Source organism: Artemia sp. Qi Xiang Cuo, chromosome 7, assembly GCF_049724085.1.
Source record: "Artemia sp. Qi Xiang Cuo chromosome 7, ASM4972408v1, whole genome shotgun sequence".
Classification (NCBI taxonomy): domain Eukaryota; kingdom Metazoa; phylum Arthropoda; class Branchiopoda; order Anostraca; family Artemiidae; genus Artemia; species Artemia sp. Qi Xiang Cuo.
This window is the reverse complement of record NC_142800.1, coordinates 10773774-10791188: the sequence shown is the minus strand read 5'-3', so window position 1 is coordinate 10791188 and position 17415 is coordinate 10773774. Positions and strand designations below refer to the sequence as shown.

Here is a 17415-nt window from a genome sequence, read left to right as displayed (position 1 = left end):
TTTTTGGATATCTCTCTCACTATGACTCTGTTTGTGTGTCGTGTCAAAAACCATTCTGGTTGAAAACGTGGAGTTATCGTGCTGGTCACTTTTTTGCAATGTGTAGGAATCAGTGGGGAATCCCCGCTCGTTTGGAAAGGTGCCAAGGAAAGGCAAGAAACTGAATTACAATATGAATATGATCAGGAATTGTTTACAAGTCAGGTTGGCCAAGTGGTTAAGGCGCTAGACTCAAGATCTGGTCCCCATATGGGGTCATGGGTTCGAACCCCACACTTGACATTTTTTTTTCTTATGTACTTTTTTTTCTTTCATCGTGTCTTGGGATTTCACTAAATAACTTCTGTAATAGGATTTATGCAGTACCTAAATTTTTAGGGCCTTTAATAGATTAAATAAAAAAAAAACTAGAAAAGTGCAAAATGTTCAAATTCTCTTCTGAATTTTCCTAAAAAAGAAAAAAAAGTTAGATCAATTCTGAACTTTACCAATGAAACTGAATTACAATATGAATCTGATCAAGAATTGTTTTAAAAGTAGGGTCGGCCGAGTGGTTAAGGCGCTAAACTTAGGATCTGGTCTCCATATTGGGTCGTGGGTTCGAGTCCCACACCTGATAATTTTTTCTTATTCTAAATCTTAGGAAACTGCCTCTATTTCTGATCGTTTAAGTTTTGATTTTAGTGTTGTCACTCAAAAGCTATGACCTTGAGAAAAGAGCTTGGAAAAATTGCCTGATTATGGAAAAATGAGGAAACATCCTCAAAAAGTCAACAGGAATGCACCCCTCCAGTACTTTTTCGGATATGTTGAATAAAATATGCAACGTCGCCATAGCTTTATTTCATTTTTTTTAAGGTTAATTTAGACGAGGTTCTGAATTTTCTTAGAGAAGAGAAAAAGTTTGCTGAATTCTGAACTTCACCAATGAAACTGAATTACAATATGAATATGATTAGGAATTGTGTACAAGTCAGGTAGGCCGAGTGGTTAAGGCGCTAGACGCAAGATATGGTCCCCATTTGGGGTCGTGGGTTCGAATCCCACACCTGACAATTTTTTTCTTATTCTAAATCTTTGGAAACAGCCTCTTTTTCTGACCAAGAGCTTGAAAAAATTGTCTGATTAACGATAAATGGGGAAACATTCTCAAATGACTACTGATATGATATTAGTACGTAAACTACAAACTTACAAAAATATCCAGAACTTTTTTTTCCTATAGCCTTGACTTTGAAGACTTTGTCGCCCTCCACTATAACTTCACTAAAACATCCTTCTGCCAATCAAACCATCTCCCCCAAAACACTTTTCAGTCATTTCTTGTTAATTTTTTTTTATTTCAACTCACCAAGATAGGTTTTCCTGCATTTGAACAAGAGAATGGAACTAAGTTTCACATTTGAAAGAAAGAACTGTATTTTCCATAATTTTCTTATAGGAAACTAGAGTTTATGGTCAAAAATCACACACACACACACAAACACACACACAGAAACTTACACACACACACACATAAAAACTAAAACGGACACACACACACATACAAAAAAACTTACACACACAAACACACACAAAAAAAAAACTTACACACACAAAAAAACAAACACAACAAAAAAAAGTAAAACAGACACACAAAAATTTACACACACACAAAAACTTACACACGCACATAAAAACTTTGTTATGCAAAACATGCTACTTCTGACAGAAAAGTTGTTATCACAATCAAAAAATGTTACTTCTATGAAGAAATTTGGTAACTTTGCTAGAAAACTTGCTAGTTCGAAGTTTTTTGGTAAAATTCAGTTGGGACCTTGAACTTTTTTTCACTTCAATAAGAAAATTTAAAATTGAACTAGAACTTTTTATCTTCCATGAAAATATTCACAAGTATGGTATTACTTTTTTTATCTTCCACTGAAAAATTTAGAAATGAACTTTAAATTTCTTTATGTCTTTGTGAAATAAAGAACTTAAGTGGAAGATTTTTATTTTTTCTGGATAAATTAGAATTTAAATGTGTTCTTTGGTAAAATTTAGTAGGGAACTTGAACTTTCCTTGACTTCGTTGAGAAAATTTTAAATTGAACTTTGAATTTTTTCATCTCTTTGAGAAAAGTCAGAACTGAATTTAAGAAAATTTAGAATTAAAGTGAAACTTTCTATCTTCATAGAAAATAATCACAATAATAGTATAACTTTTCCTATCTTCTATGGAAAAATTAGAACTGAACTTTAAATTTTGTATGTCTTGGTGAACTTAAAACTGACGTGGAAGCTTCACCTACGAAATACTAAGAAACCTTAGCTCAGAAAAGTCTGAAATATCCAACTACTCATCCCAAACTAGAAGTTTCAGACAACAAACATCTATGCGGGACTAAAAATCCTAGCTCTAAAAAGTCCAAAAAGCAAACTACATCTCCCAAATCAAAATTTTCTGAAAGCACACAGCTATGAAATGCTAAAAAATCTAACTCCGAAAAGTAAAAAATAGCAACCCAGACATTCCCAAATCATAGGTTTCAGACACCACATACCTACGAAAGACTAAGAAATCCAGCTCAGAAAAGTCAAAAAATAGCAACCCACACATCCCGAATCATAGGTTTCAGACACCACATAACTACGAAAGACTACGAAATCTGGTTATGGAAATTCGGAAATAGTAAATTACATACCACAAATCATAAGTTTCAGACAACAAACACCTATAAAATACTAAGAAACCTTAGCTCAGAAAAGCTTGAAATAGCAAACTCTTCATCCCAAACTATAGGTTTCAGACAACAAACACCTATGAGGGCCTGTTTCACCGAAATAATTCCCTAAAATAATAATTTGTTCTGAAAAGATATAATAAAGCCTTAAAAAGTATTATAATGGAGGCTCAGCTGATATGATATTAGTGCGTAAACTACAAACTTACAAAAATATCCAGAAATTTTTTTTCCCTATAGCCTGCTTTCTCGAATATGCTTATTTCTTTAAAGGACACCGGATACTGTCCCTCTAAACAATCAAAATTTAACTTAGGGAAATTTTTTCCGCTATTACGTGCAAGTTTGTCGAGATTTTTCATTGTTGACTCTTTGTTTAATGTCTTTCAGGTTGCTACTAAAGATGAATACTTGAAGAATTGAAGCACAGTTTCAATAGTGTAACCCTGAAACCCTCCCGTAGTCAAAACATCTGGGGGTTATATTCTTCTTGTACACGTCCCTTCCCTTAAAATAAAGGTTTTTTTAAATCTACTTAGATTCAGATCCATGTATTCAATATATAAAATTGTGTACCCACTCCCCCTCTGGCTGAATGTATCCAAAGTTGAAATTAGTTTATTCACCCAGTTGAATAAGTTGTCTTCAAATTTGTTTAGACCTGGATAAAAAGTCTGGTTGCCTGTTGAAAAGTGAAAATAAAAAATATCCCCGGATGTCCTTTTTAGTTAGTAAACTTTTAGATTCATCAATGCTTTAATTCCCCCCCGACCTCCCCAATTCTGAATCTGAATCTCAATTTTTTCTCGAATTTTGTCGATATAGCTATGGAGAACTTTCACGGGGTCATTTAAAATAATGCTCGCGTTTTCCTCGGGAAGGCTACAATCTACCCTGCATGTTTGCAAATGACTTAGAGCAGATTCTAACAAATAAAATTCACGCAATTCCGGGGAAATAGTATTATTTTCATGTCCTGTCCCTGTTTGTTCAGGACTCAATTCACTAATAGAAAAGTTGTCGTTAAAAATGTCCCCGGAAGAATTAGGCCCAACAATTTGCATAAGACTGTCCATTTCTTCAGCTGTAAATTGAAAATCCAGAGGGATATCAAATAACGTACTTTCACTAACATCCGGTGAGAGGGGACAATTACCCATGATACTTTGGATTCATGGACCATGGAAGGCAGAAGTTTCCAACGCTTCCCCCTGAAACTATAAAATGAATGGATTAAGTTTTTTTTTTTTGACGAAAGTCTTATCACAATTACAGTACACTTTTCTTTTTTTATCAAACAATTTTTTTTTTTAAATATAAAGTTAACCCCCCCTGCCCACTACCTGGACGGGCCCTTGGGACCCGGGTGCTTACTTCGAGGTAGGGGATTCGATGCCCTTTCGAGTTGAGATATCGGACTTCACAGCGCTGTTCAAATAGAACAGCCTCAAATTCTTTCTCGAAAGCATCTTTCAACGAAAATAATTGCTTGAATTGAGTTTGCCCAAAATAATGTTTCTTCGTATCATTGTGAAATACATAATCAGAGATTATTAAAAAAAAGACCTTATCGCAAGTACATATCCTGTCACATGAAACACTACTTAAAATTCAAACCTGATTAAATAACGATGGGAATAATTTGATAAACGCATGAAAATGAAATAAGTTATTGATCAATTCTATTTTCCCAAAATAATATCAAATTTTCCACTTCAGTTTAAAAAAATTCTAGTTAGTCTGAACTTGATTGTCTGAAAAGTTTTTTGTTTTTTTTGGGAGGGGGGATACACGATTGGCTGAAAAAAAAGCAGAACTTTTAAAATCACAACAACTGAAGATCAGTAAATAATTCCATTGTTTTTTGTTTGTTTTTTTTTGTTTTTTTTTTAGCTTACAGTTGATAGAACATTACCAATTCTACTTTAGCTACTTTTTGCCATCTTGGAAAGGGGTTAGCGTAGGAAAAAACTGACAATGCATAATCACTTATATTTTTCAGTAAAGTGCAAATTTTGTTCTGGTCTTGGGAAGGCATAGGGGGTTCGCGTCCAACCAATGTTAATTTTTGCTCGTTTTGAGTCTGAATCAGCTAATTAGAAACCACTGTTTGCAATCCATTTCTCTGTTGAGAGGTCCTGTTTGACTAGTTTCTTTTATCAACTATCGTGCGTGGCCTACACCTGATAGAACATTACCAATTCTACTTTAGATATTTTTGGCTATCTTGGAAAGGGATTAGGCTAGGAAAATAAAACTTTCAGGAATGAGTCTACAGGCTAAACAGTTCATGATAAAAAAAAAAGATAGTTTCATTTTTTAAGGTTAATTTAGCTACTTTTGGCTATCTTGGAAAGGGGTTAGGTTAGGAAAATGAAACTTTCAGGAATGGGTCTACAGGCTAAACAATTTATGATAAAAATAAGATAGTTTTATTATTTAGGGTTAATTTAGAATAGGTTATGTGCGCTGAGGCTTAGGCTAGTAGTGGACATCCTATTGTAGGACTCATTGAATTTTCGTTCCACAAACTAGAGTTTACAGTAAAAAACCCTTATTAGCTCAGATTCTATAGAAATAGTTTATTTTTTTGATCCAAAATGAACTTATGTTTCACATTTGAACCAGAGAATTGTATTTTCACAATCTTCTTGCAAAAAACTAGAGTTTCTGAAAATATATAATAAAGCCTTAAAAAGTATTATAATGGAAGCTCAGAGCCATTGGAATGCTGGGTGCCCTTTGGGAGCCCAGAGAACCTTTGAGGACCGGAGGTTTCCCTCGGGGTTGGGGTGGGGGGCGCGGAGCCCTTTGGGGTTGTGGTACTGGACCAAACAACACTGTTCAAATGGAACTTGTGTATTATACCGACCACAGAGTCCCTTCGCAAATCCATGGGTTGGGGTGGGGGGAGCGGAGCTCTTGGGGGGTTTGGTAGGGTACCTCACAACACTGTTCAAATGAAACTTCTGTATTATAACGAGCACCGACCCCATGTAACTGAACCCCTGTATAATCGAAACCCCGTATAACTGAACCTCCGGGCTACTCGACCCCATTTAACTAATCCCCGTGTAACTGAATCCGTATGTAACTGAACCCTCTTGCAAGTCAACCTTCGTGCAACTCAACTCCCTCAAAACACTTTTCAGCCATTTCTTGTTAATTTTTTTTATTTCTAAACTATTTAAAATTGACAAAACTGTGCAAATCATCACTTGTGTATTATACAATACACATTCATTCCATCTCCTCCAAAACACTTTTCGGTCATTTCTTGTTGAAATTATCCAATCGCTAATTACCCCTTTTTTCTCCACCTTCAAATGTTCCTTTAGTCATTGCCCAGTTAACACTAAGATGTAAATTGAGTAACCCTCTCGCAATAACAAACCAAACCAGATTATACCCACTTAACCAGATCAAAAATGGCGGTCACACTAACTTGATTAGTAATTGGACTTTCAGTCCTACATTCACGGGTTTCTGCAAAGTGGTATGGACTTCATTGAAAAAATACCAGTTTAAAAAAAAAATAAAAAATAAACATGTATCCATGAGTTTGACCTCTAAAAAATTGATGTTACAATAGAAAACCCGTCTCTTTGAAAGTTGTAATGTCCTGTAGAATTGGACTACCAGAAAAACCAGTTTGGTACGGGGGCGTGTTAGAAGTATAAGGTTCTACCAGAAAAACCTGTTTGGTACGGGGGCGTGTTAGAAGTATAATGTTGATTACTACTTACATAGGATACATAGGAAACCTACGAAGGAACATAGGATAATTACAGCCCCCTGATTTGAACAGAGGAAAATCATTGTTTTGCACTGATATGTCCTCTTTTTTTCTTTTTTATTTCTTCACTGCTAGCAGGGTGCTGGAATGTCATAAAAAGCTATTTAAGAGCTTATTTAAAAGAAAATTGGTATACTTAGTACCTTTTGTATTTAGCCAAACTTAATATTTAAATAAAATATTTTTTTTTTACAAAACTGTATCTTCGTATACAAGATGACGTTGTATTGGATATAATGTCATATTTTAATGATTCTGCTGCCCGATTTTCTTAGGTTAGTTCTTTACTATATCCGGCTAAAAGCTGGATAAAAGCTAAATAAAAAGTCGAAGGGTTTTTCTTTTGTGTGACGTATGACGTCACCCATACGATTTACGCCATACGGTTCGGTCACTACAGCTTTTGTCGATGAAAGTATTTCTGTGGCGATAACTGTCTCACCAATTCCTAAGGCCCTGCCATTCCTGATGACACCATAGTCATTGGAGATGCCGTCTTACAATCAATATTTTCTGGCATGAAATTTCTTTTATCGCCATATATATTGACCAGAATTTTGTTCTGGATGTCTTTAATGGAGTTAAACAAGGCCGTCATTTCCAGGGCTGGGGTGGAGGGGTGGGATCTCGAATCCTTGGAATTAATTTGCATGTAAAAGAGCATTGATATTTCAGTTATTCTGCCACCTCCATCCATTTTTTATCGTTCTTCGTTCTTTGGATCTGTTCATCACTTCTTATATTTTCTAAAATCAAATTACGACATTGTTACATTCGTCAAATATCAGGTAAAAAATATTTGTCGCTATGATTTTAGCAATCAATTCGGAGAATACTCTTGTCCAAGTATATTACAATTTATTAGATTATCAGTGCACTGTAAAAAGTTAAAGTTACCGCCAATGATCAATTGGTGGTGGGCGTTTATCCCCCAGAAAATACCCCCACGAAAAATACCCCACCGTGGAAAATATCCCTCTGCAGAAAACACTCCCCCTTGGAAAATAGTTTTTTGAATTTTCTTTAGTACTCCCCTCCCCCGAAAGCTTCCCCCTAGCAAAATCCTGGTTAAGGATTTTTTTTTACCATTTTTTTAGATTTTTTTTATTTAATTTTGACTTTTTGGACCAGTTTGACTTGTCTCAAATAGTTCAAAAGTGGAAAGGGATAAAAATTCGGCGAATTTCCCTCAAATCATGATCTTACACATGTTATGCGATCTCTACATATTAAAGTATATTTAAAGGTCAATCTTTTTTTTAATTCGGTAAAAATCAGGTAGGAATTTGATAAAATCAGTGAAGTTCTCCCCCCCCCCCGATGAAAAGAGGCTCGGGATGCCCTGGTTGTAAGTTATGGCCTGGGGGTATATAGGGTTTTTATGGAAAGCCTACTCGTATAAATTTGAGAACGGGTTCATTTGATTGGAAATTGAAAGCTCTAGTTCACTTTTTAGGAGTAAAAAGAGATCGGAGGTTAACTAGCCCCCCAAACCAGATCATTTTTTTCCATAACCAATCCAACAAAAAATTTGAGATAGCCATGTTATTGAAAATAGTCTAAACACGAGATAACAAAAACTCCAAGATCGACACAACGCCCCATAGCGCAGTGGCAAGTGTTTTAAACTATGCCCCGGGGACATGTAAGGTTCTTATGTAAGGAGGGGTCGTATAAAGTTCAAAGGTAGCTCATTTGATTAAAAATTGAGTTGCCTTTTTAAGAGTCAAAAGCGATCGAAGGATATCTACCCCCCCCCCCCCCGACACCCTCTTTTTTTTAAATGCATCCAATGGATTTGAGATAGCCATTTTCTTTTAAATAGTTCAACGATCAAATAACAGAAACTTTGACGTTGACATACCCCCCCCCCGAGCGCGAGGAAACTAAAGGTTGTAACTTGTGCCCCGGGGGTATATAAGGTTCTATGGAAGAGGTGGTTGTATAAACTTCGGACGGAACTCAAATGACTAGAAGTTCAAAGTTCTAGTTCCGTTTTTATGAGTCAAAAGTGATCCGGTGGCAACCCCCCCCCTTTCCCACCAACCCTCTTTTCCCCAAATGCGTCCTAGCAAATTATTTATATAGCCATTTATTCAAAATTGACCAAAAGTCAAATAAAAAAAGAACTCCAGTGATAACAGAGCCTCCAAATTTTGTAAGTTATGCCCTGGGGAAAATAATCTTTTTGTGTAAGGGATGGTAGCATAAACTTCAGAGAGGGCTCATTCGACTGTAAATCAGAATTTCTAGTGCCTTTTTTAAGAGTTAAAAGTGATCGGAGATCAACTAGCCCCCCCCCCCAAGGATGTTTTTCCTCAAATACATCCGATCAAAATTTTGAGATAGCAACTTTTTTTTTTAATATTTGGAAGACAAAATAACAAAAGCTTCGGCTTTGACACAACTCCCCAGAGCCAGTGGGCAAGTGTTTTAAGCTATGAACCGGGGTCATATAAGGTTTTTATGTAAGGGATGGTCGAATGAACTTCAGAAGTGCCTATTTGATTGGAAACTGAAAATTCTCGTTACCTTTTTAAGAGTCAAAAGTGAATGGAGGGCATCTACCCCCCCCCCCTTGTGCAGACCCTCTTTTCCCCAAACACCTTCAGTCAAAATTTTGAGAGCCATTTCTTAAATATTCCCATAATCAGACAACAAAATCTCCGGGGTCAACATAACCCTCCGCCCTCCCTGAGCCCGGGAGAAGGGTTATAAGTTATGTCCAGAGGCATATAATGTTTTTGTGGAAGAGGTAAATTTCGGAGGGGACTCAAATGACTAGAAATTTAAAGTTCTAGTTCCCTTTTTGAGAGTCAAAAGTAATCTTATGGCAACTACTCCACCCCCCCACCAACCCTCTTTTCCCCAAATGCGTCCGATCAAATTTTTGAGATTTTCATTTTATCCGAAATAAACCAAAGATCATATAATAAAAACTCCGGGGTTTACACAGGCCCCCAGAACCCGGGAGTATATAAGGTTTTTAAGGAAGGAATGATCGTATAACTTCGTCGGGGACTCATTCTATTAGAAATTCAAATGTTGGCCACTTTTTCGGCCACTCTCAGCCACCTCATTTAAAATTCAAAATGCCCATTGTTCCGCCAAGCATGCCAGAATTATTCAATTCGTTGGAGTTCGAACAGGAACGACCATGAATAACTGCTCGAGTTGTATAGTTTTGTTTGTAAAGAATTTATTTCGCTACTCATCAAAAACGGGCCTCAGTGCTAAAGTCGACCAAATCAAGATAGAAAATCCGCTTTGTTGGCCACTTTCCGCCACCTCATACACAATTCAAAATGCCCATTCTTCCGCCAAGCATGGCAGAATTATTCAATTTGTTGGAGTGTGTACTGGAACGACCATGAATAACTGCTCGAGTTGTACAGTTTTGTTTATGGAAAATTTATTTCGCTACCCAGCAAAAACGGGCTTCAGTGCTAAAGTCGACCAAATCAAGATAGAACATCCGCTTTGTTGGTCACTCTCCGCAACCTCATGTACAATTCAAAATGCCCATTGTTCCGCCAAGCATGGTAGAATTATTCAATTCGCTGGAGTTCGAACTGGAACGACCATGAATAACTGCTCGAGTTGTACAGTTTTGTTTGTAGAGAGTTTATTTCGCTACCCAGCAAAAACAGGCCTCAGTGCTAAAGTCGACCAAATCAAGCTAGAAAATCCGCTTTGTTGGCCACTCCGCCACCTCATGTACAATTCAAAATGCCCATTGTTCCGCCAAGCATGGCAGAATTATTCAATTTGTTAGAGTTCGAACTGGAACGACACTGAATAACTGCTCGAGTTGTACAGTTTTGTTTGTAGAGAATTTATTTCGCTACCCAGCAAAAACAGGCCTCAGTGCTAAAGTCGACCAAATCAAGCTAGAAAAACCGCTTTGTTGGCCACTCCGCCACCTCATGTACAATTCAAAATGCCCATTGTTCTGCCAAGCATGGCAGAATTATTCAATTTGTTGGAGTTCGAACTGGAACGACCATGAATAACTGCTCGAGTTGTACAGTTTTGTTTGTAGAGAATTTATTTCGCTACCCAGCAAAAACAGGCCTCAGTGCTAAAGTCGACCAAATCAAGCTAGAAAATCCACTTTGTTGGCCACTCCGCCACCTCATGTACAATTCAAAATGCCCATTGTTCCGCCAAGCATGGCAGAATTATTCAATTTGTTGGAGTTCGAACTGGAACGACCATGAATAACTGCTCGAGTTGTACAGTTTTGTTTGTAGAGAATTTATTTCGCTACCCAGCAAAAACAGGCCTCAGTGCTAAAATCGACCAAATCGAGCTAGAAAATCCGCTTTGTTGGCCACTCCGCCACCTCATGTACAATTCAAAATGCCCATTGTTCCGCCAAGCATGGCAGAATTATTCAATTTGTATGAGCTCGAGCTGGAACGACCATGAATAACTGCTCGAGTTGTACAATTTTGTTTATGGAAAATTTATTTTGCTATCCAGTAAAAACAGGGTTCAGTGCTAAAGTGTTACAAGTCCAGATAAAAAAGCCAATGTCTTGACTACTCTCCACCTCCTGATGTACAGTTCAAAGTGCCACTTGTTCTACCAAGTATGGCTAGCTTCGTGACACTCTTGAGCACCCCTCTACTACATGAAGTCAACGTCATGCTCATTACACTTCCACGCGCCAAGCGTGGCATAATTTTGCCACAAAGTGACACATTGTGTACGCGATTTTTGAAAATGCGTAGTCCTCAAAATCAAGCAGCTTGTGGTAATGAACTGTTTAATTTTTATGCTATCTAAAAGTTTGGATTGGGTGACTCTGGGAAAAAAGCGTGTGAGGGGACATAGTTGCCCTCCAATTTTTTTGTCACTTAAAAAGGGCACTAGAAATTTTAATCTCTGTCCGAATGAGCCCTCCTGCGATATTCTAGGACCACTGGGTCGATACGATCACCCCTGGGAAGAAAAAATTAAAATAAGATAAAATAAACACGTATCCGTGATCTTTCTTCTGGCAAAAATACAAAATTCCACATTTTTGCAGATAGGAGCTTGAAACCTTTATATTAAGACTCTCTGATACGCTGAATCTGATGGTGTGCTTTTCATTAAAATTCTAATACCTTCCCCCCCCCCCCCCGTATTATCAAAATTAGGGCAAAAATTTTCAAGCTCGTGACTAAACTTGATGAAACTTATATATTTGAAATCAGCATGAAAATCCGAATCTTTCATTAAAAAGCGCTCAATTAAGCCAGGAATGACCAAAAATAAAGTCAAATGATCTTCCAAGCGTAAAACTACCACAAATCACTATCAATAAATAAATGAAACTCAAAACGAACGGAAATTATAATAATTAGCGGAGTAAAACTAAAAAAAATCAAAAATTAACATGAGTAGGGCTGATAACCCCTATGCCCTTTCAAGACCAGAACACAATTTGCTCTCTACTGAAAAAAACAAACAAAAAAATGACCATGGATTGTCAGTTAAGTTGACATATTCCTTCGTTAAAAGCATTTCGTGAAAACATTTTTTCATTTTAGTTTTGATAATTTTTCATTTAAGAGAGTAAGAAAGTTGAAAACATTTCAAACGTGTTTTGTCTTCATTAAAGCGCAAATAAGCACAACATTTAGTTTTAAAGCATAATGGGCCAATTGCATAATTGTGGGGGGTTGACATGCCTAATACCCCTAAATATACAGTTGCTGGGCCGTTCTACTATGCTGAACAAAATGCCTGTCTCAAAATCCTGACTGGAAGCGTTTGGAATTGGCTTGAGAGAAGGGCTGCTTGTCCTCCAATCTCGTGTTACTCTTAAAAAGGGCACTAGACACTCGCACTGTAATTGGAGTGCAAGGGGGAGGACTTCCTCCATCATATATCTAGTAAAACATTTTAAACAAGTAAAAACAGTGTTTGACTTGGTTATTTATTGTATGATTTAAATAAACAAAATACGTTTTTAATTTTTTAATTTTTTTAACATCATAAATTAGAAATTATTAAAACTTTAAGGAATATATATCATTATATGTATACTAACCTGACAATCCAGAGTTTTTTTTTTAAGTAAAGTGCAAATTATGTTCTGGGCTTGAGAAGGTATGGGGGTTGTCAAAGACATACTTTCCAGACCTTTCAACTACACTGAACAAAATTGCTATCTTAACATTTTGATTCGATGTGTTTCGGCAATTGATTAGCGTGTGGGTGGGGGGCTTGTTGCCCTCCAATCACTTTTGACTAATAAAAAGGACCCTAACCCTTTCAATTTCCTATCGAATGAACCTTTTTTTTAAGTCTCTACGACTACAAAGGGCCATCTCAAAATTTCTATCCGATTCTTTACGGAAAAATACGAGGTTTGGGGGGGGGGGTATCCACCCTCCGGTCACTCTGAATCTTAAAAAGGGTACTAGAACTTCTGATAACCCTTTCAATTTCCAATCGAATGAGCCTTTTTTGAAGTTTCTACGACAAGAAACGGCCAACTAAATATTTTTATCAGATACATTTCGGGAAAATACGAGGTGTGGGGGATGGGTATCCACCCTCTGATCACTCTGAATCTTAAAAAGGGTACTAGAACATCTAATTTCCAATCAAATAAGCCCATTCCGGAGTGTTTACGATCACCCTTTCTATATATACATTATATGCCCCCGGGCCTAATTTATAATCCTTGAAAGGGGTTGTGGGGGGGGGGTTGTCATCCTCAAAGACATAATTTCCGGACCTTTCAATTACGTTCAACAAAATGGCTATCTCAAAATTTTGATTGGGTGTTTTTGGGGAAATGGTGGGCGTGGAAGGGGGTTAGTTGCCCTCCAATCACTTTTGACTGTTAGAAAGGGCACTGGCACTTTCAATCGAATGAGCGCTACCTACTTGGCTCCTAAGAGTCTAATGAAGACTTTTAAAAAGTTACGAACTTTTGAAAACTTCTTGAAATTATGAAATTTCGACCTTTTTTAAGAAACAAAATCAGATAATTTAGGGAAAAACAAATTTAGGAAAATTATAAAAACTTTTTGAAATTACAAAAACTTTTAAATATTTTGATTTGTAAAAACTCCATGAAATTTGAAAATTCATACGTTTTTCAGCTAGTCAATACCTGTCGTAACATATGTCACAACCTCTATTATCCATCACTCTTTCTACCTCTTAAAGCGTTTAATGAAAACTTTTAAAAAGCTATGAACTTTGGAGATTTTTTAACAGAACTTCTTTTCAAACCATTTAGAGAGTTAAAGTTTTTCTTTCGAAGTCATTCTACTAGAAATTCTACGACAACGTGTAACTAAGATGTTCTGTCATAATTTGACTTTTTTATGATTTGCAGAAAAGGAAATGAGCTAATAATTTTAGTAGAAAGCCCATAGAGGAGGATTTGTATTAAAAGCTTGATTTTTGCTTTTAATATCTAGGATTCGGTACAAAGAAAAATCATATCTATATTTTTATTTCTATCTTGACTGTTTTGTACCTCAATTTCGAGTTACAAATATAATTGAAATATTTAAGAATGAGACAGCTATTTCATTATTTGCCAGCAAGCAATGTTTGATTATGACAGCAAGTATTTTTGATGAATAAACATTAATTAGACTGACCTTGATTCTGTATTTTCAGCTAATATTTCGCAAGGTTTCCGATGTGCGGCGAGAAAGGGAACTAGCTGAGAGAACCAAGAATGAACCTCAATTAGATGCAAATCAGGACCATCTTGTGAGAAAAATATTCTCTCGTTTCCGGAAAGCCAACTCCAACAGCAACATGGTAAATGATAGAGCATCACTTGTTAGCTTCTCTTCACCTGTTAATGTTCCCACAATTACAGAGGTGGCACCATGCAGCGAAAGAGACTTAGAGAAAGGGCCAGACGTTAGTGATGTGATGCAAAAGCTATTATCAAGTGAGAGTGACAAAGTGCAGCGCTCTGCTCCAAAAAGTAGGTGGGGAAAACTTATAAAGCCAGATGATGATAGACCAATATCAGCTCCAGATAGAACTATTCCTGGTTTCGGTAATAAGGTCTTTCCTCAGTTGAATAATAACAAAGTTAGTGACATTTCACGAGCAGATACCGAGAACAAAAACTTAGGAATAAATCGTGAACCAACTCGAGCAGACGCAACGGAAATTACAAAAAGTGAAAATACTTGCGAACACTCTGATATTCGGAATGATATATCCCGGTTAAACAATAGAATGGGTAGACTTGAGTGTTTACTTGAGAAAGTCTTAGTAAAACTCAGTGAAACAAATGAAAAGAAACCTGAAGAAACTTCGAAATCACGCCACTGTCGGCATGGAAAAAAATCGCGATCCACTTCGGCAGCTAAAAAATCTGAAGCTAAAGACTCAGACTGTGCCATTAAAACTGAATTCAGTGAAGATTTATGATCTCACATTGTTTTTTGTTTATTTCTTTTAAGTGTTTTGGTACAAATATTCTTTTATATTTTTAATACGTTCCAAACTTCCCGGTTATTCCTGCTGTTTTTAAATGATAATACTCACTGTAGTTAAGTTATATATGAAAACAAATTTATAAAATAGGTGAATTGGAAATTTATTAAGCTAGATTCTGACTGGAGTTGAATTTTGCTTTGGCATCCAAAGAAACGAATGTCTTCGTACGACATAATACCCGGCTTACTTTAATTTCAGATTCACCATGACGGAATTTGCCGTCTTCTGTCAGAATTATAGCTTAAGCGGATAAAAAATAACTCATTAGCGAATCTATGTCAATATAGTTCAATTTCGCTTGATATTTTTTCTAGTCAAGAAAAATTCGATATTTTTTTGCTCTTTGTCCATTTTTAAGTATTTCTTTTTTTTTCTTTTTTCAGCATATTCAATATATCATATGTTCGACGCAACGCATGAAACTATTGATATCATTGACATTCGATTACATAAATCAAGTTTGGTTTATGCGTTTACTATTATGAAGGAAGTCGTCAGTTATTTTCATTTCTATTGTTTATTTTTCTAATTAGTTCTCCATCTTTTTAATTTTTGTTTATTGTTTTTTGGCTTAGCCTTTTAGTCATTTTCTAATCATTTCTTTCCCTTGTTTCTTTTTTCAGAATATACGACATGAGATTCGTTAATATAACCCCTAAAACATCCGACCTGGCTACACCCTCTTCCTGTTTCACTTATTTCATTAAATGAATAAGTTTAATGTTTTATGCCCAGTCATTCTCAAAGCTACGAAATAAATCCTACGTTAAATCAGAGATAGTATACCATACTTGAACAATAATACATTTTTTCACAAAAGGCACAACACACAGAAACATCGGACATAAGTCTTAGTTTTTGTATGTTCCGTATATAGTGAATTATGGCTCTTTCACACCACGCCGTAGAACCTTTCACACTAACATAACTTAAGGCTTTACAATCCGCTATCCGCTTACAGATCAAATTTTGTCCGTTGTGTAGGCAGCGTTAATTAGACTTGAGTTCTTCATAGAATTTTACTTTACGTAAGCTCATGTTACGTAAATGGAAAATTCAATAGGCCTTTAGCTGCAAAAAATGGAATTTCTTGGTGAACAATTGATATATTTAGAAATTAATAAAAACTATTCCAAGAAAGCCTTTCCTGCTTAATCAGGGCTCGAATCTCCATCTCCATTCCACATTTAAAATTTTTTGAACAGTTTCCTTATGATAGTTATGAGGATTTTAGACAATGATTATGATGGTTTTACGGATCTTTACGTTTGCTCAGTGTGAAAAGACTTGTTTGAGTATGAAAGGTTTTACTTAGCCCTTGCGTAACTTAAACACTCGGCAAATAAGACCACGTGCGTAGTGTGAAAGCCAGGTTAAGGTTGCACATGTTCTGTGACTTATTCTAGAACACAAATAAAATTACTTGATTTAATGTTGATCCTTCAGGATTTACTTACGTTGATATACTTTTTGAAAGTGGACTTATGATCGACGAACTTTTTCATGACAAATTCCGTTGTAGCCATCGGGTAAAACTAAGGGCCAGATATGTCACTTCTCAATAACTTACCTAAAATTTTACACCCAGATTTTTGTCCCTTGAACCTCCTTTTAAAGGATTCAACAGACAGGTTTTCGGAGGTTACTACCTTCTGGGGACCATTCCAAATGGAGGTGCAGCCTCTCAGAAAGCCGTTTTTCAATTACTCAGTATGGGGTCTCTTTTTCGTGGGTAACCTAACCGTAACATATTTCTGCGTGTTTTGTTTTAATTACTTTGCTATTCCTGCTCGGAGTGTTGATTGAGGGGACAGCCCCCTCCTCCTTCTTGTACGTCCATTAAAAAACTAAAAACTTCTCCCCTCGTTAAATTTGGAAAAGTACATTTTTGCATCTTCATTAAAAAGTTGAAAAAATTCCCCTCCCCACCTACATTTTATTAAATTGGTGCTCATGTTTCATGTTTTCCAAATAATATACTATTATCAAGACATTGCTAAACGAGAAGGTAATGTACCAGTTACCGTCACTGGAAAACATGGTTTAGATTTTGAATAAGGGACATTAGACTTAAAACTCTTTTATATTTTAAGAATCATGTATCACTGCAAAGTTCACACGCTATATACTTTGATAATCTATAGATCTCTTATAAGCAGTATCACCCTTTGAGTATTAGTAGCCCCAAATTAGATTTTTCTCAGTGAGCCCCTCCCCCCCCCCCCGAAAAAATCCTGTATATGGCTTTGCCTGCAACAACTACTTTTGTGAACCCCTCCCCCCCCCTGAAAAAATCCTGCATATGGCCCTGCCTGCAACTACTAAAGCCCAAAAAAAGTGTTGATAACTGACCATTTATCGATAGCTGATGTTAAAAGACGCCAATACTATCGTGCCGGTGCAACAAGTGCATTACCT

At 36.4% G+C, this 17415-nt stretch overlaps 1 protein-coding gene across 1 annotated transcript in view; it reads left to right on the top strand.

Moving 5' to 3' along the window:
• Nucleotides 1-15163, top strand: part of eag (potassium voltage-gated channel protein ether a go-go) — a 525138-nt gene extending 509975 nt beyond the window's left edge. Inside the window, exon 13 of the mRNA XM_089092021.1 lies at nucleotides 14155-15163. Coding sequence (XP_088948147.1) covers nucleotides 14155-14928 — 774 coding nt within the window. The 3' untranslated portion in view covers nucleotides 14929-15163. The remainder of the gene's footprint in view (nucleotides 1-14154) is intronic.
• Nucleotides 15164-17415: the final 2252 nt, after the last annotated feature.